Below are 26,570 nucleotides of genomic sequence, written 5' to 3' on the forward strand. Positions count from 1 at the left end.
TGGTCGCCCTGGTCGGGACGAAGACCGGCCTTCCGTCAACTCGTGATGAAAGGTCTTTCACTTCGGACGTCTTTTTGACTCCGGCTGTGCACAGACAACGGCGTTCGGTCGTCCCACGGCGCTCCTCTCCAGGTCTTGGGATCCGGCTCGAAGGACCAATTTTTGTGAGGGTGATGTTTGGTCACCCGCGCTGTTCGTTCACTAGACTCAGATCAACCACGCAAACAACAGGAGACCTTGCAAGGGAGAGCTGACGAGCAGTTCAAGCTTCCTCTCTCAACTCCGTCCGTCTGCTGCTCGCTCTCCTCTTTTATTTGGTGCACACAAGATTTATGTCAATCTGACCTCATGATTCCTTCTCCTCCTATCTCTACGACTTCCTCGTGTCCTTGAACATGGTACCTCTCAGTGCTGGGTACCTAACAGCTTCAATACTTGATTCAAACACTCATACATTCCTTTTAATTAAACATTCTAAATCTACTTACTATACTTACTATAGCATTGAAACGATAATAGTAATAACAACAATAATTCTTCTCACAGGATCGATACAGTTTTCAGGGTTTACACACGTTCTCCATCAAGAACAAAACATGGGGTCCAACGAAGAGGCAGAAATATTTTATTCCGACTTCATGAGCAACAGTGTACTGTATTGGTGAGATGGAAACGTTCATGGTGAGGCCGAAACACCCAAAGTGGTCACATCTCATGTCACCCGGCGTTAAACTAGTTAAACTAGTTTGCGGCTCTCTTCTCTTATCTAAGCAAAGCTCAAGGAAAAAATGATCTCATGCTCAATAAACTCTTGATAACGAGAAATCCGAGGTGCAGCCAGTCAAACACGGTTCGACGGTCGCCAAAATGAATGTTTTTCCGTTTTGTTTTGTTTTTGCCAAATTGCTTCAACTGGAAACAATATGACTTCAGTTTTTAAAAAAGCTAAAAAGACAGGCAAATTTTATCTCCCATTTACCATGTTTTGGTAATTATTTTAGTTAAAGTGATTTTTTTAAAAAAAAAGTTAAATAAATACAGTAAACAGCAACGTAGAAAAGGAGACCTTTTATCTAGCACCGAGGACCCTCTTTGATTAATGTAGGCTCTTAGATATCAATTCAATCAATTAGAATTGTGTTATTGGTATTACAGTTGTACTCTGTGCATATTCGTAATTATTTGTATTTCCTTTAATTTTATTTGAATGTCCTTATATTTCCTCTCCCCAGCACAGTGGCAACAGTAGTTCCACAAACCTTAGGGTACGGTACCAAGCTACAAAATTATTAATTAAGTCACTATTTTCCTCCACCAAGAAAACCTACTTTTGGAATCTTCAAAGAAACTCTTTACAGTTTTTGGTGCAACTTACAAGTATTGGGTAAACAAAATCTTTGCCAAAGAGGCGGTAACAAAACATGATTAGAGAATTATATTTTCTTTAAAGTTTTGTGTCCATGGTGCAAAGATGGGACTTCCTATATCTCCGTTTATCTTCCTGAAACGCTTGCAGTACATCCCAAGATTCGGGAATCTTTTTGTGATGGAAGCCCAGTTCCGTCAGCTTTGATATCCCGACAACGCACACAGACGAGCAAATCACAGCAAAAGTCCTGAAGGGAAAGTACTGTATAATCACCCCGTCTATCTCCCTCCACCATGGGTACAGGAGGAGAGCAGGGATGCCGAGTCCTGGCTCGCCACCTAGAATACGTAGCACCATCCCCGCTACAAACCCAGCAATCATACCGTAACCATTGGCGAAGCTAACGTGCAGCACACAGGTGAGCTGTGGGAATACGATGCAGTAGAGGAGATCGCCACTCAGTATCCAGAGAGCAAACACACTTTTTTCACCAAATGCCAGACTCATTCCTGCCAAGCCCACCACCACCAGGCTGCCACGGATCACCCACTGCAGCTCCCGGTCCGAGGCCTGCAGGAAGACAAATGAATAAAGACGTCGACCTCGTTCTTCATAATAAACCACTCACGTGCACAGACCTGCTTCCTCAAAGATCTTTTGTATATGTTTTGCGTGAACATGGATGCGGAGGACAGCAGTGCAGAGTCCATGGATGACATGACCGCTGCAGCTATAGAACCGATGCCCAACACTGACAACCAGGGGGGTGCCAGGTACAGCATGGCCAGGGGGAGGATGTTCCCTGCCTCGCCACGCTCGAAGGGAGAGGGCAAACCATATGCTGTCATATTCCAGTCTCAGAGGGAGAAGAGCGGAAACCAAGGGGGGAGAAAAGAGTATTCAAGTGAGTAGGAACTCATCTGACCAACGTCATCAAACATGCACTCAAAGGGCTGTTCTTTGGATTTTCATTTCTTTTCTTTTGGCAAAGAAAATGTGTCATTCCTCCCTCAGTATCTGTCTTCCCAGACTCCAAAGGTGTTCCCCCTAAAGCCAATATTCCTGAGAACAAGTTACCTGCAGATGCAGCCGCTGCCGCGATTGCAACGGAAGGGATTCCCATGATGAAAAAGGGCAGAGCGGCGGCGTAACAGGTGACCTGAGCTTGTGTGGTCGAAGCAGCAGACAGGATCCTCTGGTAAAGAGCTTGGTAGGACAGTCCCCCCAAAGCCTGTGACACACATGCACAGAAAATTGTAGAAAAACATATAACCCACAGCACAGAAGGTGGCTCTTTTTTGAGATCATAGCTAGCCCAAAGTGCCACCTCTGTGCCAAACACATGCTGGTGTAAATAAGGAAGGAAGTTATTGGAATATAAGGAATTACTTATTGTACAGCTCCCTTTTTTGGGTAAGAACATTACTAATAAGCTGGCAACTGCTGGCTGGGACTCACCTCAACACTGTTCTGAGTGTAAAAATCAACCCCTTAACAAATAATCCAATCTCTTGGACATTTGATAGAGTATTGCCAGTGCAGACTGGGACCATCCCAGCAGGGCTGTGGTTTTAAGAATGCTAAACATTGGCTGTTGTCACACATATGTCATTTTTTATGATCCCAACATATCAACTTTGAGGACTTCCTGTTCATTTGTTGCACAAAAAGCCAGTGGCCCAATACAGAGATAATCCAACAATAAAGGCATTATGCTTATTAAACAATGAAAACATCTCACTAATAGCAGAAATTCATCAATCCATTTTCCTGTATCTTCCAACTTCAGCTCCCCCACCCATGTGGAGTGTGACTGGTTGAAATGGGACGCCCCAGTAACTGCAGGACTGAGAACTATAAAAGGAATACCTATATACTAGAGACAGACAGAGAGAGGGAGGGGGGGGGGGGGGGGGGGGGGGGGGTTATATGTAAATGAATTTTTCTTTTTTATTGCTTGAGTGCTCCAACTTCATGTTCCTAACCAGGCTGACAAATATGAAGAGCAGTTGGATGACATCTGTGTAGGCGACAGCATAGAGGCCCCCCAGAAGGGTGTAGCCGATGCACACAGATGCTGAGATAACGATGGAGATGGTCGAGGACAGCCCAAGAATTAAGGCCATGGTTCCTCCTAGGAAGCAGGCAGAAGACACAAGGAAAGAAGCTTTAATTCCAAACACAAACAGATGGATAGCCTCCTGGAGGTCAGGGCCAGTTACCAAGAGCAGCGAGGATGCAGGCGACCCATAAGATGTCAGCGATTAAGGCAGGAATGAGCAGCAGCGTTGTGCACACGTTGCCGTAACGCTGCTGAAACGGGTCCATCATGGTGACGTAATTGCTGGACCGCATTGGTTTAGCAAAAAACAATCCTCCTTCAGAAGAGAGAAAAGCCTTTGTCATTCAACATGATGTTTGTCGTCAGATTAACAAATCAACATATTTTTTCTTCAAGCTTGGTTGCATAAGAGTAGAAGGCCCTCTTAGAAGTTCACATTCATTTTAAAGGTGCAAAGCTAATACAAAAACAAATGTTGTTAATCCCAGATGATGTTAAAGTCCCCGGGTTACACCTGGTGACGGATCCAGTTGGATCCAGTTGATGGAACAGTGGGTTAAAAGCTCTGATAAAATCCTTCTGGGCAGGAGCGGACAAATAAAGTCTGGATTTGTGAATTTTTGCTAATGCTGACTGGACTCCAGCACACATGCCATAAAAAGAAGGAAGAATGTGTGACTACACGTGCCAAAGCCTCCGGATTACTGTGTAACAGCGGAACGCCTATATAGACGTCGGTCGTGCAGCAGTCACATCGTACGATTTGTAACCAACACGGACGGGGGAGTGAATGTCACGTCACCTCAGACTGAAAACAGGCTTCTTTCCATGCAGGTATCAACACTGCAGCACAGGCAGTAGTGCACTTTGATTTTAGTCGCAAAATGTGAGCATTTTGTGTCTCGTTTGAAAAAACAATCATGCATAAATCCCACACCTAAAGAGCATCTACATGTGTGACTACACACATTGAAAAGGCCCCCTCCCCTTTCCCCCTGTGCGCTGACTGGGTGTCCGAGATAAAGCGACTTACTACAGAAGTTTTCTCAGTGTGATATGTCTGTGTAGATTCTCAGTTCTGAAATCGCTGGGTGTCTATATAAGAAGCCTTCTGGATAAAAGGCGAAACGTCTTCAAGAGAAGAAACCCAGTCCAGCTGACATAGAAAACTTCCTTGGAGCTCAGTGTGATGCAAAGTGCTTGTCTTCGGCCACTTACCGCAAATAAAACAGACGACGTATGCGAACGGTCCCATGGCCCAGGCCAGACCTTGGTTCGGAGAATAGACTGCCTCGGCAGTTCCCATAATATAACCTCCACCGACCCATGTCGCTGAAATAAAAAATACTTTAATTAAGCTTGATTGAGTGATTAATAAGTGATACTATTGAAAAAGAAGTGGGCCAAAGAGTGCCGCGCGCGTCATGACGCACAAGAAAGATTGTCTTTCTACCTGTCAGGGTTAGAATTCCGACCGGGACGTTGATGTTGCGACCACCGACAATAGTGATTTCTGCCTTGCTGCCCCCCAACGTCTTTTCAACTTCCTTTGATTTCCTGAAAGCCCATAAGCCGATGGCCACTATGACGATGTAAAAAAACACCACCGCCACCAGAGCAGGCACGTTGACAGCCATGGCCGAGGGTTCCACTGAATTTCAGTTGTGATAGACAACACTGCGGGTCGGGAAACCCTATTCCCTTTACCTGCAACGTCTAATCACGTGCTCGAGAAAAGGCGTGACTCCAATTACGGTTCGAACCTGGGGACCTGCCGTCTTACTTAAAAACAAAGAAAAACAGGAAAATGTATTGAACCATACTTTCTGATCTGTCTTTAAGGAGCATCTTGACAGGACTTTACTGGACCTTACTGACAGGACTAAATTGACCCCTCCCCCAACAAACATGATTAATGGGTTGGATATATTTTGTCGATCCGCGAGCTTCTTGAAGGACTGAGGTGCCAGAGAGATCATTTTTAAAATGAGTAAAATAGGCGAGATAACCGAAACAAAGTGGAAAAACCTGTTATTTAACAGAAAACGTCTTTAACCTAAAAGTAACGTCCCTTTAACAGTGTTCAGTCACACTGGGCCTATTATGCAAACAACGTTCTGAGCAGTAATGAGGGGGGTTCGAACTCTGTTTTGTCTTTATTATGAAACTGTATGGTCCTCTGAAATGTACCTACAGATGTGCTTCCCCAGCTTCTTTGATCACAGCTTGGTAAAGCTTGCTCTGCAGAACATATGTACAGGTGCCAGAGTGCACATTGTTCACCTGGGAGTACTTTTGGTCAGGTGCCAGAGTGAACATTGTGCTCATTCCAGCAATCATCATCTTTTTGTTGCAGCATGGAATGACTACTATCAGTGGGGTTGTTGCTGGCCACAGCTGCTGTCATAACGCTCGCTAGCACAATGTGAATACTGTATTATATATTCTGATATGTATATTGTATTCTCCCTCTGTACTATGTACAGGTATACAGGGGCCGAGTATCCATTTATCTGGATTACTGTAAATATACTTCCTCTTTGTATATTCCGAATTCTATTCTATTTTATTTTTATCTTACCGGTAATTGTCTCTGTGTGCTTGTTACATGTCAGGGGAGTTGTTGGTGTTTCTTTTTGTGTTCTTTGTTTTCCGGTGACCTCACAGAGTGGCGCCATCTAGAGGCTGAGAACATCCAGGCAGTTGTGCTGGTGTCCCTCTTCTGCGGTGGGTAGCAGCGTTGCTGGGTTTGGGGTCGTACAGCGACGAATCGTCAGATTCGGCTGAGACAGCAACACTGCCATGCAGAAAAGACGTGCGGGTGACAGGAATGCTATCTTACTTTGTAGCAGCAGTATTGACACTGCATGTGGAACTAGCAAAGTTAGCTCATGATATAGCACCACTCCTGCGGAGGCTTTTACTGCCTCAGATGCTGCCACCACTGCTTTAACGCATGGCGGGAGTGCACAAGCTACGGGATCTAGCTTGTGGGAGTAGTAGGCCACTGGCTGCCTCTTATGTCCGTGCTTCTGCAACAAAACTCATGTCATAAAATCACCCTTGCAATCTACGACCTGCTCAAAAGGCTTCTGATAGTCTGGCAGCTTTAACACTCCAGCACCTACAAGGGCCTGCTTTGTGTGTGTAAATGCTTCTTCAGCTTCAGGGGTCCATGTTAACACATCAGTCATTGCTAAGGGATTATCATACATCAATGCTTGTAAAGGGGCAGTTATTTTCGCATAGTCTAAGATCCATGATCTGCAAAAATTCACTAGTCCTAAGAATGACATCATCTGCTTCTTTGTTTTTGTTTTTGGGGCTTCAAGCACTGCTGTTTTCCTCGACTCAAGAATAGCTCTACCATTATGTGTCAAAACATGGCCCAGATAAATCACTTCCTGCTTCACCAGTTGCAGTTTGCTTTTGCTTAATTTATGGCCTTGTGAGGCTAGCCAGTGTAGCAATGCTAGCGTGTCTGACCAACAATCTGCCTCTGTTTTTGACGCCATGAGGATGTCATCCACGTAGACGAGGATTTGACTTCCACACGGAGGTTTAAACTTAGCTAATGATGACATCATTACCTGAGAGAAGATTGTGGGACTCTCACAGTAGCCCTGAGGTAACCTTGTCCAGGTGTACCTTCGTCCTTGAAACGTAAACGCAAACCAAAACTGGCTGTCTGGATGTACTGGTACAGAGAAAAATGCATTGGATACATCTATCACCGTGTACCACTGATGTTCAGGGTTTAAGTCATTCAGCAGAGTGTATGGATCTGCGACTAAAGGAGACCTAGGGACCACTGCAGCGTTTACAGCTTGCAGGTCCTGCACCATCCGCCAGCCGGTAGATGGTGGTGACTTCCTTACTGGAAATAGGGGTGTATTTACAGGGGATTCAGGACACTCTCTGATGACTCCTGCTTTAAGCAGTGAGTTAAATATCGGAACAATACCCTCCTGTGCGTCAGTCTTAAGGGGATATTGTCTCTGAAATGGTCTATAATCTGATTTAGGGATTATTTTTACAGGTTCTGCTCCTTTTATAAGACCTACATCTGCAGGTCCTTCCGACCATAATTCAGGGGGAAGCTCTTTCAGCTTCTCCTCTTCCTCCTGCGTGAGGAAGATGTTTTCTTCTCATGAACTCTGGTCTGTGAGGTGCGTTGCTGGATGTGTCAGCAACCATGTTTTAAGGGGAATACGCCACACCTGGAACTGATCATTAAAATCAACCTCACCCTTAGGCCTATAGGGCAGGCTCCTCCAGTGTTTTACGTCACATCCCAAGTCTTGCCATCTTTTCTTAAGCGGTTTAGCAATAGAAACATGTGGTACAGAACCTGACACTTTGAATAGTGCTGCTGCTTCGGCGGAAAGGCTTCCTGCCGTGCAGACAGCTGTCTGACCACACACATATAGATGCATAATTACAATCATTTGTGGATCTTTGAGTTTAGCAAACTTCTCTGCATAGCTTGATGTGCCGTGTGAGTCTGATTTACAGAATCCACCAGTGTGCTCCACGTGCATGGTTACATGCAGGTCAGCTTGATTGTGGAGCTGGGCTTCGGGCTGTAAGTATGACAGAGCTTTACCATATATCATAGTGATTGGGTCAGAAAATGGAGGGGGCTGCTTTTCAGGAATGTCAAGTGACCAAAATTTACTGCACATCTCTCCTTCTCTTACCCACAGATGAACCATTCTATCTACAGACCACATTCCTTCGGCTGTGGTACGAATCATCAACTGAAGCTGAGAGATAAGATCTCTTCCTAACAGATTTACGGGACATGTGGTGGAGATCACGAAAGGGGCTTTAAGTGTGATTCCACTTACAGGGTCACAAACATCTACAGGAACTGACATTCTTTCTTTAGTTACGAGACCATTTGCTGATCTCACAAAAATCTGTGTAGAAGTTGGCTTCACGGCTGTTGGATCTCTAATTACTGATTTACCTGCACCCGTGTCGACTAAAAATGTTAAAGAATTGCCTAACACGGTCAGTTGTATTTCTGGTTTGCCTTCAGCAAACAGGAAGATGGTTTCTAAGTCTAAAACATCTTCTTAGTCATCTTTTTCCAATTGGTCAAATTTTGTGCCCTGATTTGTTTTAATTTTTGTGACATCTTTTTCCGGTTCTAGTCATTGCTGGGGTGGATTAGAACCTTGCTGCTGTCCTCTATTATATCTCTGGTCACGTTGTTTCTTTTTACAATCACGTTCCCAGTGTCCATAATTTTTACAATAATGACACTGATCTTTTTCACGGAAATTGCCTCCTCCTCCCCTTCCGCCTCGGCCTCGCCCACGTCCGCGGCCTCGGCTTGGGAGAGGGTTGGCATTGAAAAACATGCCTGTTGATTGGTTCTTACTCTTTTGGCATTGTCTTTCAGCATGCATAGCATGTTGTTCATAGCGGTTTAGGTTACAAGTTCCGAAATCAACTAATTGTCTCTCTACCCAGGTTTTTATCTCTGATTTTGATCCCCCATGTATAGCTTGCTTTAACTGCTGTTGGTAGGGACCTTCTGGTTCTTCCGCATACGGAATTCCACTATTTTTTCGGAACACATCTTTCATTCTCATGCTATAGTCTTCAAAACTTTCGTCAGTCTTTTGTCTCGTGGCCGTAATGGCGCTGTAGTCAGCTCGTCTGGTAAAAGTAGTTCGCATGCGCTCGTACAGTCTGTCGAGTCTGTCATTTAGTTCTTGGCTGCCAGGCTGCCATGGTTGTTGAGTGGCTGGATCCACTGGGACCCAATCTCCTCTAACAGTGCCCCATTTTTTGCCATTAACGCACATGAGGACTTGCTGTGTTTCAGTACCGTTAGTAAGGTAACTTCTTAATACCTGTCTTATGTCTTGGATGCACGACTCTACGTCCATTTGGGGCGAGGTTATGCCATCACAAGCTTTTTACAGTCTTCTGGAGTCCAGGTTCTTATTTTTCGTTTCTCTTTTTTTTCTCGATTTTGTTTTTCTCTTCTATATTTTGATTCAGTGAGCCAGAGATGACTTTGTGTCAACCCCACATTTACTTTTGGATGTTTCTTTCCATATTCTATTAAATCTTCTTTTAATTTTGTAATATTGCCTGGCCTGTCTAAGTTACCATCCCAATCGAACTTAGTCATCCACAGTTGAACATATGAGCATGAACCTGGATATTTGTCTTCCATGTGTTTACATGATGCTGGGATTTCGAATTCAGCACCTTTTGTGGAATGTTGGTTGCCCATGTTTGCACTTTATTTATCAGTTTTTATGTACTTGAGTGGAGACGCCTGATTGGCAGTGACACACAAGAGGTATTGCAATCCAACAATTTGGTGACCCCGACGTGATGAAGACAGAAAAGACATCTGAGGCAAAGAATTCAACAACGGTCACTTCGGAGGACAACTGACGACAAAGGGATCCCTAATAAAAGGTAAGCAGACACCTGTTTAATCAAAAGTTCTGCACATTGGCAATTTCCAAAAATTTGTCGTCACTGTCAATTGAAGTGTCCTAGTTATAAATTCCAGATACAAATATTGCAAATATTGAAACGACTGCAGTAAGTACGGTTAGAGTCCGTAAATTTGAACGGTTAGAGTCCATAAGTACGGTTAGAGTCCGTAAAGTTGAACGGTTAGAGGCCGGAAGTACTGTTGAAAAAACAGGGAATAGACGGTTAGAGTAAACCGGAACTAGTACAGTGCTGTATTGCATATACAGTGCACTGTATATGAAAAAGATTTGGGTTTGGACTCGGAGCACAGTTGACGGGACGGACACTCCCGACGCCCGAGATTTGTATTTTTGTGTAGGTTGGAAAAGTGACAGAGTGAACGTGAATTTAAAGGCTCTTTGTCCTTGGGAATTAACCCCCAGAGTGGAACCGGATCAACGGAGTTTGGTCTAGAAGCTTGTTTCACTGAGGCATTGAGTTGACCGTTGGAGTCATTCACATTCAATCTCACTTGGGATCATAGTTAAAGATGGAACTGGAATGTGGCAAAGCATGTTGGGATCAGGGAGAATGTTCTCCCTATCCCCGGTCTGTGGAAGAACAGTGGAAGTGGACTCTTGATCAGGTGGTGAGTGGCATGAAAGAACAGGACAGGGAAAGAGAATTGGATGCAATAAAAAAGTTGTGGAAGGAAGCTCAGAAGCAGAAGATACTTCCCCCTCCAGAGGTGAAGGTTAATTTAGCTGAAGCATTGTGTAAGTGGGAGTCAGAAATTCACACTAGATTACAAGATCATTTGGATAATCCAAAATTAGGCTTGATAGCAGGAAAATCATGGAAAAAACAGGGTAAGGAGTTAGAAGATAAGCGCCGAAGGATACATGTTGTGGCTGTGACATGTGCAGCGGTGCACTATTGCAGAGCTAGGGGGGTTACACGAGTGCCCAATGTAGAGAAGCCTCCATCAGAAGATCCAAACCAGGCACTGACACTTAACACCACTCTTTATCCATCATTACCTACTACCACTTCCCCACCCCCATATCAATTGCCAGTTTTAACTCCTAATAGTGGTCAGTTAGATGTGGACAGAAATGAAGAAATGCAGGAGTTACGTGAGACAGTGTGGGATCTTCGGAGACAGGTTAGCAGGATCAAACAGAGACAGGAAGAGGTTGAGGATAGCTTGGGAAAATTTGAATTTAGAGAGAAAGGTCAAGTGGTTCGCCCTAAAATCTCCCAACAAACTATATTTAAGAAACAGGACAGTCAAAAATCTGCATTAAATGTCTTTAAAAGACTTAACAATCAAACAAAACAAGAGAAAAGAGCTGATCCCTCAGGAGGATTTGCCAGGGCTGAGCGGAGGGAGGAGAAGACAAGACTGATTTATGGCAGTGATACCCGTATTGGCCCGAATATAAGACGGTGTTTTTTGCGTTGAAACAAGACTGAAAAAGTGGGGGTCGTCTTACATTCGCGGTCTAGACATTATACCCATTCACAACGCTAGATGGCGCCAGATATATTTGAAGCGAATGCTGAACTTAACGTCCCAGGGAAAAGCGAACCCCTGTCACGAAGAAGAAAAATAAAAATAGCGGTAGCACGAAGAAGAAAAATAAAAAAATATCGGTAAGAAGGAAAAGAGAAGAAAATAAGAGAAGAGATAACAGAAAATAGAGAAATGTAGCGACAATCTGGAGAAAAGTGGGTCGAAGATATAATCATTTGTTTCAGATGTACTGTAATTATTTTCTGTATAAAAATTAAATTTGGTGTTCAAAAAGTCTTTTTTCAAACTTGAGTCTTGAAAAAGAGGGGGTCGTCTTATAATCAGGGTCGTCTTATATTCGGGCCAATACGGTAAAGAGGAGAGTGAGAGTAAGACAGACACCCTCAAACTTCCAGCTACATTTATTGGAGAATCGGATCTTCAGGAGCCCGTTGAAGCTCAGACAAAATTATATGAAAAAGACCCAGCTTCAAGTATGGAAAATTATGAATCAGAATCAGGGGAAGAGAGTGAGTGTGAGTACAGAGGTGTACCGTTGACAGGGGCCATAAATAATGAGGAGGTGGGTCAAACAGGAATACACACGAGGAGTAAGGGGCCCGTTTCAGGAATGCCGCAGCTACAGGCCCCTCTGATACAGAAAAGAGGAGGACAGGAACCAGTATATGTTCCGTTTGCTATCACAGACATTAATTGTTGGTGGATAAGATGCCCCCACCTGCAGAGGGAGGCGGCAAGTGGATGTCCAGCCTTTTTAGTTTAACACAGAGCATGCAGTTGGCGATGGGAGACTTTAGAGGAATTTTAGGGAGACAAGTGTCTCTCTGGGATTTGGATAAGGTCGAGGTAGCAGCAGGTATTAAAGACAGACCTAACGCTGCACGTTTTGGCCCTTGTGCAACCAGGGTTGGTGAAGCTATGAGACAGATATTTCCAGTATCTCCAGGAGCAATGCAGAACTTAAGATTTAAGTGGGAGGAAAGTGAGTCAGCACATGGATTCCTTGCGAGGTGTAAAGAGGAATGGATGTGTGCCACATGGTGCCATCCTGGCTCAGATAATCTACACACCACTTTGTTCCGTCAGGCAATAATTTTAGGACTTCCACAGTCAGTGAAAGAAGCCATGGAAGGAAATCCTGACCTTCCAGGCAGCACAGCGGATGTCTGGGAGAGACATCTCTCTCACCACATCAATACATTTAAAGTTAAACAACAGGGAAAGAAAGAGGAGGTGATGACAGCGCAGGAACAGCTCCTAAAAATGCAGTTAGATGAAGCATGGAAAAAGCTATATGATAAACAAAAGGAAGAGAAACAGATGGTTCAGCAGTTTTCTCGGCAGGTGCAGCCAGATCAGTTATGTCCGCAACAGGATTTTGCTCTGATAAACCCGTATTGGGTCAGTCCAAGGGGAGGCATGTGTGGGAGACGCGGCGGGCAGGGATACGGCTTGATAGGCGGGTACTTAGGCCGAGATCAGTGTCACACCTGCAAAGAGTATGGTCATTGGCAAAGGGACTGTCCATATCACAACTACCCAGAGGTACCAGGCAGTGTTCCACCATCTCATGGAATTTATCACCGGAGCCGATCTCATCTGACACCGTCGAGCTTGTGGGGTTCTCAGGAAGCCCGGAGAGACTGCCGTTTTCGGTGCCATTAGTGACTCGTGTTGCCAGACAGACTGTGTTGCACCCTTTTTTGATTTCACCACATTGCCCTATCAACCTGTTGGGACGAGATCTCCTTGTGAGGACAGGAGCAGTAATTCTGTGTGGAGATAAAGGTCTTGTGGTGCAATTTCCTAATGGAATGAAACTGAACTGCTGTATTTCACACCAAGGTGTGAAGGGACAAATGCTGATGAGTCCGACACCCTCGCCAGAACAGGGGGTGTGGGCGGACATTTATTGGGGAGAACTTGAGCCTGAGACCTCACCTGGTGTCGGTGTTGTGGCATTGTTTCAGAGCTGGAGGCCCTGGTTGTCGATGCTAAGTCCTTTTGCCCCGCCAGTTGATCCCTATCATGTCACCCTATTTTACCACCGTGGGAATAATGAGGTCTATCAGGATGCGTTTAGAGAAAAGTTACAGGGAAATTTCTGGATGATTACATCACCGTGTTTGTGTGTTGGGCCTGAGGGTGTGGCTGCGCAGGTCGACTTTGCTGAACAGAATGAGTGGTATGAGAGACTGTAAAGGAAATGTTGTCATTTCTGGGTCTCGCGAGCTATAGTAGACATTTTATTCCTACATATTCAGAAAAGACTACGCCCCTACGTGCAATGGTAAATGAACAGGGAATGCGTGATTTGGCAGCTCGGTTAACATGGACAACTGAGGGAGAGAAAGCGTTCATTGCTCTTAAACAGGCACTCACCACAGCTGCACATTTGGCAGTTCCAGATTATAAGGATACTTTCTTTTTGGATGTTTCTGAAGGAGAACATACAGTAAATGGTGTTCTCTTTCAGAAAAAAGGGGGTGAAAGGAAAGTATTAATGTATGCAAGGATAATACAGTGTAAGGCATGTAGCAGGGGTAGCAAAACTTTTACAAAAACAGCACATTTAGTTACGCTCTGACAGTTCTTACAACACATAGTGTGGTATCACTGGTCAGCTCAGCAGCATTCACCTTGACCTCACTTAGGCAGACCAGGATGGACAAGATTTTAACGGCACCACACATAACATACACTCATGAAGGGATAAAATATGGCAGATGGTATAGGAGAGGGTGAACCACACAGATGTGAAGAAAGTGAAGAAAGATGAAAGAATCAGAGTAGACCTCAAGGCGGAGCTGTTAAAGGATCCAGATGAAATACTATTCACAGATAGCTGTTGTTTCAGAAACCCACAGGAGGGGCTGAAAGCTGCCTAGGCAATAGTTAGAAAATGGAAGTGGAAACAGGAAAGATAACAGGTAAAGAGTCAGCACGACTTGCAGAATTGAGGGCAGTTATTAGAGCATTAGAAATATCAAAGGGAGAGTGACCATCAATACAGATTCAGCGTATGTAGTGGGAGCGATTCACTTAGAACTTTGTCAACTTGAACTTTGGTTGCGGGCAGGTTTTAACACAGCATCAGGCTCTCTTATAAAAAATTAGGCAGATATGAGGCAATTGGCACAGGCACTCATGGAACCAGCAGAGGTCACAGTCATAAAATGCAAAGGTCACAGCAAGGAGAACTCTTTAGAGGGAAAAGGTAATGAGGTGGCCGATCAGGCAGCAAAGAAGGCTGCAGGTTATAAACTAAGTTACAATTTGTTGATGGTAGAGAAAACGGTTCATGAAATTCTTCCAAGATACGACAGGGAAAGACTTAGTTGTGATCAAGAAGAAGCTTCTCCACATGAAAAAACAGTTTGGAAGGAAAGGGGGGCTGTGAAAGTTGAAGGAATTTGGCGGGGCCCAGACGGCAGACCTGTTCTTCCGCCCGGTCTGGTAGATGCCGTTCTGGAAGAGGCCCACGGCCTGACACACTGTGGGAAACCACGAATGATGCAGAGAATGTTCAATATGCAAACACTTTAATGTAAAATCAACAATTCGACCACATGAGGGCAAGTTTCCATAGCAGGGCAAGGAAAATTATAGATTTCACCGATATGATAGACTGAGTCAATGGGTTCCGATACCTCTTGGTGGCAGTGGATGCATACACTGGCTGCATACACTGGAGGCGGTTCCCGTAAAAGCAGAAGATGCAAAAATTTTTGATTAATCCGACACATGGTTTACTTAAACAAATAAAGGACACTTTAAATCAATAAAGATTTACAAGAAGTAGAAAAACCATTAGGCCTTAAACATGCATTTGGCACCGTCTATCATCCACAATTACAAGGGAAGGTAGAAAGAATGAATCAAACACTGAAGAGCAAAATTGGCAAGATATGTGCTCACAGTGGAATGAAATGGACACAGGCGCTTCCAATAGCCTTGATGTCAGTGAGAAGCTCTGTTAAGCTCCCGAAAAGGATTCACCCCCTTTGAGCTCGAGCGGGGTGTTCCCTTTCTGGGACCAGAAGCAGAAAATCCATAGGCCAGCCCAGCACTTTTATGAAATATAAATCTTATTTTGTTCAACTAAAAACGACTCTCTCAGTTTTCTCCCAACAGGCAACCTCTGTAACCACAGTCAGTGAGGATCCAGGAATTCCACACACAGCTGAATGTGTTCTTCTGAGAGTCATCAAGTGAAAGTGGTCAGAGCACAGGTGGACTGGTCCCTTTGAAGTTGTAGAGTGAACATTACATGTTAACCCTAACATACTAACATACTAACACTCTAACACATTAACCCTAACTCTGGTATCACTGGAATCAATGTACCCCAGCAGGTAATTCACAGAGAACGCTTGGACAGATTCGGAAACATCTACAGGAGAAGGCACAATGATTACAGTTCTACTTTTGTATGCGTTGTGGGGAGGATCTCAAGGCAACGTGGGAGAGATCTGCCTGGGTTACACAGGGGTGATTCTTGATTACATCAAAGGGAGTGATACAACATTTCAGTTTGATTTATGTGAGGTTATAGGTGGCTGTAGAGACCCTGGAAATTGGAGGAACATGGATGTTTACTTATGTATGTACAGAAATGTCCATCAGATTTGCCAAAATGGTTATGGGCCACGTTTTGGGGCAATGTGTCCAGGTTGGGATTATGTTAACTGGTGGACAGGGCAGGCCTGGAGTGCCTCTCCTCCACATGGCTGGTCAAAAGAAAACTGGGAAAAAATTACATTCACTAGAGGACTTTTAGCACGGCGGAATCATAAGGGGTTGAATCCTTTATTATTCTCTATTAAAAGTATGCATTATTTTCCGGAGATAATAAATAATAAAGGTGATGATAGGTTATTCATAGTGTTAGGTGTACATGTTGGAGGTCAAGATCCTAAAGGTATAATTCAAATAAATTTTAGGAATAATTCAATCCCTGTACCAACTTTGGCAACTCCAGTGGCCGATCCTAATGTAGTAGCAGTAGATTTTAGTAAATTTACTGCGGAAGATGTGGTGAAGATTGTTACAGGTTATGGGGATGTAAATATTTGGTTGGAATGGATCCAGGCTACAGCAAAGGATCAAAAAATGACAAATTGTGTTGCCTGCTCCGCTGCTAGACCTAAGTTATATACAGCTCTGGCCCCATTGCTTGTAGAAGCAGACCCTCAGGGATTTCATTGTATGTTAAGTTTACACATGTATGATAATCCTGTTAATTGTTCCACTTTGTCAGATCTTTTTCCAGTGGTCTCGAATAAGACAGCTCCTCCTACATTTGTTTCAGTCAGATCCAATTTTACCTGCTTGTCACGAATGGGAAGAAGGTTGGTAGGTGACTTGCCTTCAACATGGTGTAAGTACATGGTAAATGTCACTACATGGAGTAACGCTTCACACTTTCCAGTTCATCGAGCTGATTTGTTTTGGCACTGTGATCCACACGCTCTGATGCCAGTAATCCCACCCGATTGGTCAGGAACATGTACTCTGGTTCGTCTCCTACTCCCTATCACTTTATTAAGTCCAAAGGGGGATCAGGTGCTACCTTCAATTAGACATAGGAGGGGAACATCATTTGATCTCACACAGGGATCCCCAACATATATTGATTCAATTGGAATTCCAAGGGGAGTCCCTGATGAATATAAATTAGTGGACCAGGTATCAGCTGGATTTGAAAATTTACCTTTAATCTCTGCACTGTTTCCTATAACCCCAAATAAGAATGTGGATAGAATCAATTATGTTCATTATAATGTGCAGCGATTGGCAAATCTCACCAGAGATGCAGTGGCTGGGTTGTCAGAACAGGTTGCAGCCACTTCTTTGATGACTGTGCAAAATAGAATGGCACTTGATATGCTTTTAGCAGAAAAAGGAGGGGTTTGCGCTATGTTTGGAGATCAATGTTGTACATTCATTCCTAATAATACAGCTCCAGATGGTTCTGTGACCCGGGCACTGGAAGGTTTGCGGACATTGTCAGACGAAATGAAGGAGCATTCTGGTGTAACTAATCCACTACAGAAATGGATGGATAGAATGTTTGGTAAATGGAAAGTGATCATTGTATCTGTTTTGATGTCATTAATTTCTGCTACCGCCGGCTTAATTTTGTGTGGTTGTTGTTGTATTCCTTGTATTCGTTCTCTATGTAATCGTATAATCGTAACTGCAATTGAAGGAAAGCAACCTCCTCCTTACCAGATGGCTCAAATTCGAAGGGAAACCATTCCCTTGATGGGAGTAAGTGATGGAGAGATTTAAGGGAATTGACAATAATTTGGTAGTATTGGCCTAGTTTAGGCTAGGCCAAAAGGGGGATTGAAGAGAATTATTTTATCTTGTTAGCATCTTTTATCTTATTAGCATGTGTTGTACCATATGTTTCTGTTTTCTGTTATAAGCACTTTAGAAGTTAGGAATAGTAGAATGTTTAATCAGTGGAATAAAGATAAGCAGTCAGTTGACCCTTCCTTGACATGAATGTTGTTTAGACAGTTGGAGCCAGGAGGAGACAGTCAGAAGGAAAGTGGTAGACCCCCATCGTAAAACGTGACAGAATAGTTTACTGGTGTTGATAAGTTCCTCGGCAGGAATGACCTCTGACCTGGCTATCTGGGAAGATAATGGAGAAGAAGGACTGCACCAACACCAAATGAGGCGGGAAGAAGAAGATGGGGTCATCCAAGAAGAAGGACTGGATTGGAGTGAATTAGCATCAATAATTTACATATATCTTTCTATAAAAGACTGGGTCAAGGGATAGTTAGGTCGTCAGACTTCATGCCCTGACAATTGACTCTGTTGTTTGTAGGGTTATGAACTGGCCCAGAGCTCTGTAATATTTGTATCTTGAAATAATTTTATTGTAAATACATTTTGAAATTGGCATTTGTTTACTTGAAGTCTTCATTTAAAGAACACGCGGATTGGCAGTGACACACAAGAGGTATTGCAATCCAACACGCCTGATCTCCCGACTGAACAACCCTCAATCCATACAGGACATCTAGTTCAGTCCCCCTGCCGTGGCCTTATAGTCAATCGTTCTCGATCAGGAGAGTATACACCAGGCTTCTACCTCCGAGGAGGCGGGTGTATCTTGCCTCTGCTTCTCTCCTGATGACCAGGCAGGTAATACCGCGGTATTTTCTGTGTAGCGCTTTTTGTGTCTTATACTCACTCCGTTGTCTCTATGGTTTCTCTCTGAGTTGTTTTAGTGCCTTTGTGAGGGTGATGTTTGGTCACCCGCGCTGTTCGTTTACTATACTCAGATCAACCACACAGACAACAGGAGGCCTTGCAAGGGAGAGCTGACGAGCAGTTCAAGCTTCCTCTCTCAACTCCGTCAGTCTGCTGCTCGCTCTCCTCTTTTATTTGGTGCACACAACATTTATGTCAATCTGACCTCATGATTCCTTCTCCGACTTCTCCGTGTCCTTGAACATGGTACCTCTCAGTGCTGGGTACCTAACAGCATCAACACTTGGTTCAAACACTCATACATTCCTTTTGATTAAACATTCTAAATCTACTTACTATACTTACTATAGCATTGAAACGATAATAGTAATAACAACAATAATTCTTCTCACATTTCCCTCCTGTTTATCGTTAAATGCGTCTAGATTCTCATTGTCAGTATTACATCTTTTCATTTCATGAAATTTAAATGCATTACGTCATTTTCCTAGAAACACATTTCTTACACTCAGAGTTCAACATGGGTACAGCTTAAGACATCTTAAACATTTCATTTACATCTTGCATCACATTTGTCCATTCTTCTTCTGATTCCTCTTCATCGTTGTCCAGTAGAGATTGTTCTTCCACCTGCAGCAAAGTACTAGTAACAGCTGATCCCACGAGCCTGCCAATGCAACCCCGAACAAGAGGTACTACACAGCAAGCTAGTATGGCTAATACTAGCAGCACTATCCCTATCATCATTCCTATCTTGAACAACAGTTCCCTCCACCTTGACAACATTCCTGTAAGCCAGTCTGGTGGGGGACTACCATCATCAATCATAGCTCTCTGTAGTTTAGTTAAATTTTTCAATGCGCTATCTATCAGGTGACCGTCCGCATCATTCTCTGGGATGAACGTACAACAGTAATCTCCTACCATTGCACACACTCCTCCCTGGGGGGCCGTTATGAGATCTAAGGCCATCCTATTCTGCATGGTCATCAGTCTTAGCGCTGTCATTTCTTCCTTGACTCCTGTGAGAGCAACTTTTGTCAAATTAGCAAATACTTTCAACCTGTAATCAACTGTTTCCAATCTCAATATGTTCTTTCCTATTCCTAGCCACAGAAAGAGAGTCATGGTCACTTTATTTCCGGTTGACCAATGCTTAAACTCTCGTGGTACATCTGTGCCCCACACTGAGTCATGTGGTTTGAACTCGTCATTCAAATCTCTCCTGGAGCGCAACTGTGGTGCAGATCTAGCATTAGCAGCATAAATTATGACTGTGTGATCCTTGAGGTGTACTGGAGCACACACTCCTGACCAGTTTGCTGGTAGGTCTGCATACGCATTGTGTCCACATAACCACCATCCCTTATCCACTAATTGCGTACCTTTGTCTCCTGGCGCGAAAGCGGGATAGTTACATGTACAGTTATAACCTTCTGGACACCTCTGTGTTGCTTCATCTAAGGTAAATAAACCACATAAGTGCCGGGGGTCATCAATACACTCCTGTTCACACTGTTCGGAACTTTTATTTTGCTGTAGACACGTTTTCCGATAAGGCCGATTAGTCGAAGTGTCAAACCTCACATCACGACTGACTCCCAGTGACGTATAAACAACTTTACAGACATCCTTGTGTAATGACCCCTACCACCACTCCGTGCATAACAGTATGTGTGATTTATTGCACCTAGCACAGGGAATCTGAATCTATTGGCTTTCCCTGCCATTGTCCGTAGTGGCTCTTGGGTGCAGTTGCTGCAAGCGAACCACGTTCCATCCAACAACTTGATTGTGAAATTCGGGTCACGGCTTAGCCCTATGTGGACAAAGCACTGTCCTACACTCCCTGTCATCGGTTCAGCAGTTACCCGCGGTGTATGCACAGAAACTGGTAGCATAGAACAAACATAACAACGAGAATGATTCTGTGTCCGAGCTGTGAAATTAGCATAGCGCCACCATGTATTCAAACTATAAGTGTGTGAGGACTCTGGATTTTGTTCTAACCACGAATGTTCTAAGTGGCTAACTACGGTGCGTTTAGCGTGCGCGTAGCTCTCATCCTGTCTCAGAGCATCTTTCTGTCCCTGATTACCTCCCTCCTGTCGGAAGTTCCAAAGACCAAAACTCACGAGCCCTGCCGTCACAGCACTCACCACAATTGGGAAGAACAACTTCATTTCCTTTTAGATCCTCTTCACAGGTTCCGACGGGGTTCAGCCGTTGCTGGACCTATACAGGCCGTCAGCCGTTTACGGAGAGTCCACCACTGCTCCCTCGCCTTCACCTGGAAGAATTTTCTGTTTCTTACAATGGGAAAGGTGTATCCACGACAGTTTCCCGTCCACTCGAACTGCAGTCTTTGTGGTCAGCGGTACTTGATAAGGACCTTCCCATCTAGGCGTGTTCCACCTCTTCCGCACAAACTTCTTCACCCACACGTAGTCGCCCGGTTGAATGGGTTCCTGGGGGGTGGAATCTGTGGAAGACACAGGACTAGGCAGAACATTTACTGTATTCACACATCGGTTAAGTAACACTTTTTTCAGATAATCTGCTATTGTTTCTTCAACATGTTTTAGCTCATTTGTTGTTGCAAAGTATGGCAGGCAATAAGGCCGCCCATATAATGCTTCAAAGGGTGTGATGCCTGTTTTCTTGTGTGGTGTTATGTGCATCCATAATTTCACCAGGTCGAGACAAAACATCCAGATCTTTCCTGTCTCGTCCATACACTTCTTCAGTCTGTTCTTAATAGTACTGTTGACTCTTTCAACCAACCCTGCACTCTGGGGGTGGTATGCGCAGTGATTCTTCAAATCAATGCCCAAAGTTACTCCTACAGTTTTCACTATCTCATTTACAAAATGGCTTCCATTGTCGCTCCAGATGACCTTCGGGATGCCAAACCTGGGAATGATCTCTCTACACAGGACTTTTGCTACTGTCAGTGCATCTGCTTTTGCTGTGGGGAAAATTTCTACCCACCTAGTAAATCCATCTAACACTACTAGACAATATTGTTTACCTTCACATGGTGTTAGCTGAATAAAATCTAGAAAAACTGTGAAATGGATGATTTGGTAATGGTGTAGTGCCTGCAGGGGCCTTAAGGGCTCCCTGTGGGCTGTGTTTTACACAAATAGCACATTGTGAACAAATGTTTGAGTAGGTATGAAATCCTATAGTATAATAATGTTCATTAACCATCTGTACCATCCCTCCTGTTGAGACATGGCATGGCCCATGGCTCACTAATGCTGCCCATTTATGCATATTCCGGGGAAGGATTGGTTTGTTTCCTATGGTTAACAGTCCTTTGTCATCCAGTTTGGCTCCTCGCTTCTTCCACGTGGCCTTTTCTTTTTCTGGAGCACTTTGTTGCATTTCTTTTAGAATATCATTATCTGCAGGTTCTAAGGTAAATGATTCTATATTATCAAGAAGTGTGTTGTTATTTGCTGCAGCCTTTGCGGCTCTGTCAGCAAAGGCATTGCCTTGTGAGACTGCGTCTGTGTTGTTAGTATGTGCAGCGCATTTACATACAGCTATTTTGCTTGGCTGCTGTACTGCTGCCAATCACTTTTTTAATAGTTCTGCATGCATGACCGGTTTGCCCGTAGACATTTTCATCCCTCTTAAATTCCATTGTTGAGCAAACACAAACAGCGTGGAAAAAGCATATTGACTATCTGTATAAATGGTAACATCTTGTCCTTTGCTTAGTTCACAGGCACGTGTGAGTGCGACGAGTTCTGCAGCTTGAGCAGAATAGGAGGAGGGAAGTGATTTCGCCTCCACCACCTCAGTTGCTGTAACTACTGCATAGGCAGTTCTAGTGCGTCCACAGTCATCCTTTCTTGATGATCCATCCACAAAGAGTGTCTGTCCTGTCGTCAACGCGACATCACTGAGATCTGGTCGCGGCAGGACCTTGGTGGAGACCTCATCCAGGCAGTTGTGCTGGTGTCCCTCTTCTGCGGTGGGTAGCAGCGTTGCTGGGTTTAAGATCGTGCAGCATCGAATCGTCAGATTCGGCTGAGACAGCAACACTGCCATGCAGGAAAGATGACGTGCGGGCGACAGGAATGCTATCTTACTTTGTAGCAGCAGTATTGACACTGCATGTGGAACTAGCAAAGTTAGCTCATGATATAGCACCACTCCTGCGGAGGCTTTTACTGCCTCAGATGCTGCCACCACTGCTTTAACGCATGGTGGGAGTGCACAAACTACGGAATCTAGCTTGTGGGAGTAATAGGCCACTGGCTGCCTCTTATCTCTGTGTTTTTGCAACAAAACTGAAGTCATAAAATTACCTTTGCAATCTACGACCTGCTCAAAAGGCTTCTGATAGTCTGGCAGCTTTAACACTCCAGCACCTACAAGGGCCTGCTTTGTGTGTGTAAATGCTTCTTCAGCTTCAGGGGTCCAAGTTAACACATCAGTCATTGCTAAGGGATTATCATACATCAATGCTTGTAAAGGGGCAGTTATTTTCGCATAGTCTAAGATCCATGATCTGCAAAAATTCACAAGTCCTAAGAATGACATCATCTGCTTCTTTGTTTTTGGTTTTGGGGCTTCAAGCACTGCTGTTTTCCTCGACTCGAGAATAGCTTTGCCATTATGTGTCAAAACATGGCCCAGATAAATCACTTCCTGCTTCACCAGTTGCAGTTTGCTTTTGGTTAATTTATGGCCTTGAGCGGCTAGCCAGTGTAGCAATGCTAGCGTGTCTGACCAACAATCTGCCTCTGTTTTTGACGCCATGAGGATGTCATCTACGTAGACGAGGATTTGACTTCCACACGGAGGTTTAAACTTAGCTAATGATGACATCATTACCTGAGAGAAGATTGTGGGACTCTCACAGTAGCCCTGAGGTAACCTTGTCCAGGTGTACCTTCGTCCTTGAAACGTAAACGCAAACCAAAACTGGCTGTCTGGATGTACTGGTACAGAGAAAAATGCATTGGATACATCTATCACCGTGTACCACTGATGTTCAGGGTTTAAGTCATTCAGCAGAGTGTATGGATCTGCGACTAAAGGAGACCTAGGGACCACTGCAGCGTTTACAGCTTGCAGGTCCTGCACCATCCGCCAGCCGGTAGATGGTGGTGACTTCCTTACTGGAAATAGGGGTGTATTTACAGGGGATTCAGGACACTCTCTGATGACTCCTGCTTTAAGCAGTGAGTTAAATATCGGAACAATACCCTCCTGTGCGTCAGTCTTAAGGGGATATTGTCTCTGAAATGGTCTATAATCTGATTTAGGGATTATTTTTACAGGTTCTGCTCCTTTTATAAGACCTACATCTGCAGGTCCTTCCGACCATAATTCAGGGGGAAGCTCTTTCAGCTTCTCCTCTTCCTCCTGCGTGAGGAAGATGTTTTCTTCTCATGAACTCTGGTCTGTGAGGTGCGTTGCTGGATGTGTCAGCAACCATGTTTTAAGGGGAATACGCCACACCTGGAACTGATCATTAAAATCAACCTCACCCTTAGGCCTATAGGGCAGGCTGCTCCAGTGTTTTACGTCACATCCCAAGTCTTGCCATCTTTTCTTAAGCGGTTTAGCAATAGAAACATGTGGTACAGAACCTGACACTTTGAATAGTGCTGCTGCTTCGGCGGAAAGGCTTCCTGCCGTGCAGACAGCTGTCTGACCACACACATATAGATGCATAATTACAATCATTTGTGGATCTTTGAGTTTAGCAAACTTCTCTGCATAGCTTGATGTGCCGTGTGAGTCTGATTTACAGAATCCACCAGTGTGCTCCACGTGCATGGTTACATGCAGGTCAGTTTGATTGTGGAGCTGGGCTTCGGGCTGTAAGTATGACAGAGCTTTACCATATATCATAGTGATTGGGTCAGAAAATGGAGGGGGCTGCTTTTCAGGAATGTCAAGTGACCAAAATTTACTGCACATCTCTCCTTCTCTTACCCACAGATTAACCATTCTATCTACAGACCACATTCCTTCGGCTGTGGTACGAATCATCAACTGAAGCTGAGAGATAAGATCTCTTCCTAACAGATTTACGGGACATGTGGTGGAGATCACGAAAGGGGCTTTAAGTGTGATTCCACTTACAGGGTCACAAACATCTACAGGAACTGACATTCTTTCTTTAGTTATGAGACCATTTGCTGATCTCACAAAAATCTGTGTAGAAGTTGGCTTCACGGCTGTTGGATCTCTAATTACTGATTTACCTGCACCCGTGTCTACTAAGAATGTTAAAGAATTGCCTAACACGGTCAGTTGTATTTCTGGTTTGCCTTCAGCAAACAGGAAGATGGTTTCTAAGTCTAAAACATCTTCTAAGTCATCTTTTTCCAATTGGTCAAATTTTGTGCCCTGATTTGTTTTAATTTTTGTGACATCTTTTTCCAGTTCTAGTCATTGTTGAGGTGGATTAGAACCTTGCTGCTGTCCTCTATTATATCTCTGGTCACGTTGTTTCTTTTTGCAATCACGTTCCCAGTGTCCATAATTTTTACAATAATGACACCGATCATTTTCACGGGAGTTGCCTCCTCCTCCCCTTCCGCCTCGGCCTCGCCCACGTCCGCGGCCTCGGCTTGGGAGAGGGTTGGCATTGAAAAACATGCCTGTTGATTGGTTCTTACTTTTTTGGCATTGTCTTTCAGCATGCATAGCATGTTGTTCATAGCGGCCTAGGTTACTAGTTCCGAAATCAACTAATTGTCTCTCTACCCAGGTTTTTATCTCTGATTTTGATCCCCCATGTATAGCTTGCTTTAATTGCTGTTGGTAGGGACCTTCTGGTTCTTCCGCATACGGAATTCCACTATTTTTCCGGAACACATCTTTCATTCTCATACTATAGTCTTCAAAACTTTCGTCAGTCTTTTGTCTCGTGGCCGTAATGGCGCTGTAGTCAGCTCGTCTAGTAAAAGTAGTTCGCATGCGCTCGTACAGTCTGTCAAGTCTGTCATTTCGTTCTTGGCTGCCAGGCTGCCATGGTTGTTGAGTGACTGGATCCACTGGGACCCAATCTCCTCTGACAGTGCCCCATTTCTTGCCATTAACACACATGAGGACTTGCTGTGTTTCTCTTTTTCTTGATTTTGTTTTTCTCTTCTATATTTTGATTCAGTGAGCCAGAGATGACATTGTGTCAACCCCACATTTACTTTTGGATGTTTCTTTCCATATTCTATTAAATCTTCTTTTAATTTTATAATATTGCCTGGCCTGTCTAAGTTACCATCCCAATCGAACTTAGTCATCCACAGCTGAACATATGAGCATGAACCTGGATATTTGTCTTCCATGTGTTTACATGATGCTGGGATTTCGAATTCAGCACCTTTTGTGGAATGTTGGTTGCCCATGTTTGCACTTTATTTCATCAGTTTTTATGTACTTGGGTGGAGACGCCTGATCTCCCGACTGAACAACCCTCAATCCATACAGGATATCTAGTTCAGCCCCCCTGCCGTGGCCTTATAGTCAATCGTTCTCGATCAGGAGAGTATACACCAGGCTTCTACCTCCGAGGAGGCGGGTGTATCTTGCCTCTGCTTCTCTCCCGATGACCAGGCAGGCAATACCGCGGTATTTTCTGTGTAGCGCTTTTTGTGTCTTATACTCACTCCGTTGTCGCTATGGTTTCTCTCTGAGTTGTTTTAGTGCCTTCTTCCCGTCACTGGAGATGGTCGCCCTGGGAGGGACGAAGACCGGCCTTCCGTCAACTCGTGATGAAAGGTCTTTCACTTCGGACGTCCTTTTGACTCCGGCTGCGCGCAGACTTCGGCGTTCGGTCGTCCCACGGCGCTCCTCTCCAGGTCTTGGGATCCGGCTCGAAGGACCAATTTTTGTGAGGGTGATGTTTGGTCACCCGCGCTGTTCGTTTACTATACTCAGATCAACCA

At 44.2% G+C, this 26,570-nt stretch overlaps 1 protein-coding gene across 2 annotated transcripts; it reads right to left on the reverse strand.

Moving 5' to 3' along the window:
• Positions 1 to 609: 609 nt before the first annotated feature.
• LOC101064025 (high-affinity choline transporter 1-like) lies at positions 610 to 26,343 on the reverse strand. 2 transcript variants are annotated; one of them, XM_029839207.1, is made up of 8 exons: positions 26,292 to 26,343; positions 4,650 to 4,763; positions 3,592 to 3,747; positions 3,355 to 3,503; positions 3,111 to 3,245; positions 2,447 to 2,600; positions 2,008 to 2,225; positions 610 to 1,939 (listed from the first exon to the last, which is right to left on the reverse strand). In XM_029839207.1, the coding sequence occupies exons 2-8, from the start codon at positions 4,735 to 4,737 to the stop codon at positions 1,445 to 1,447; spliced, it is 1,395 nt and encodes a 464-aa protein (XP_029695067.1). In that variant the 5' UTR covers positions 4,738 to 4,763; positions 26,292 to 26,343; the 3' UTR covers positions 610 to 1,444. The 2 variants fall into 2 exon arrangements, with proteins under 2 accessions (XP_029695067.1, XP_003966087.2); XM_003966038.3 differs by lacking the exon at positions 26,292 to 26,343 and adding an exon at positions 4,885 to 5,187.
• Between the last annotated feature and the right edge of the window lie 227 nt (positions 26,344 to 26,570).

Source organism: Takifugu rubripes, chromosome 7, assembly GCF_901000725.2.
Source record: "Takifugu rubripes chromosome 7, fTakRub1.2, whole genome shotgun sequence".
Lineage (NCBI taxonomy): Eukaryota > Metazoa > Chordata > Actinopteri > Tetraodontiformes > Tetraodontidae > Takifugu > Takifugu rubripes.

Excerpts from the sequence above, each read along its gene's own strand:
- LOC101064025 (XM_003966038.3), bottom strand. The coding sequence starts at position 5,068 with ATGGCTGTCAACGTGCCTGCTCTGGTGGCGGTGGTGTTTTTTTACATC. Across the intron at positions 3,748-4,649 it reads CGTCGTCTGTTTTATTTGCG|GAGGATTGTTTTTTGCTAAA; the intron begins GTAAGTGGCCGA and ends TCTCTTCTGAAG. Across the intron at positions 1,940-2,007 it reads AAAGATCTTTGAGGAAGCAG|GCCTCGGACCGGGAGCTGCA; the intron begins GTCTGTGCACGT and ends GTCTTCCTGCAG.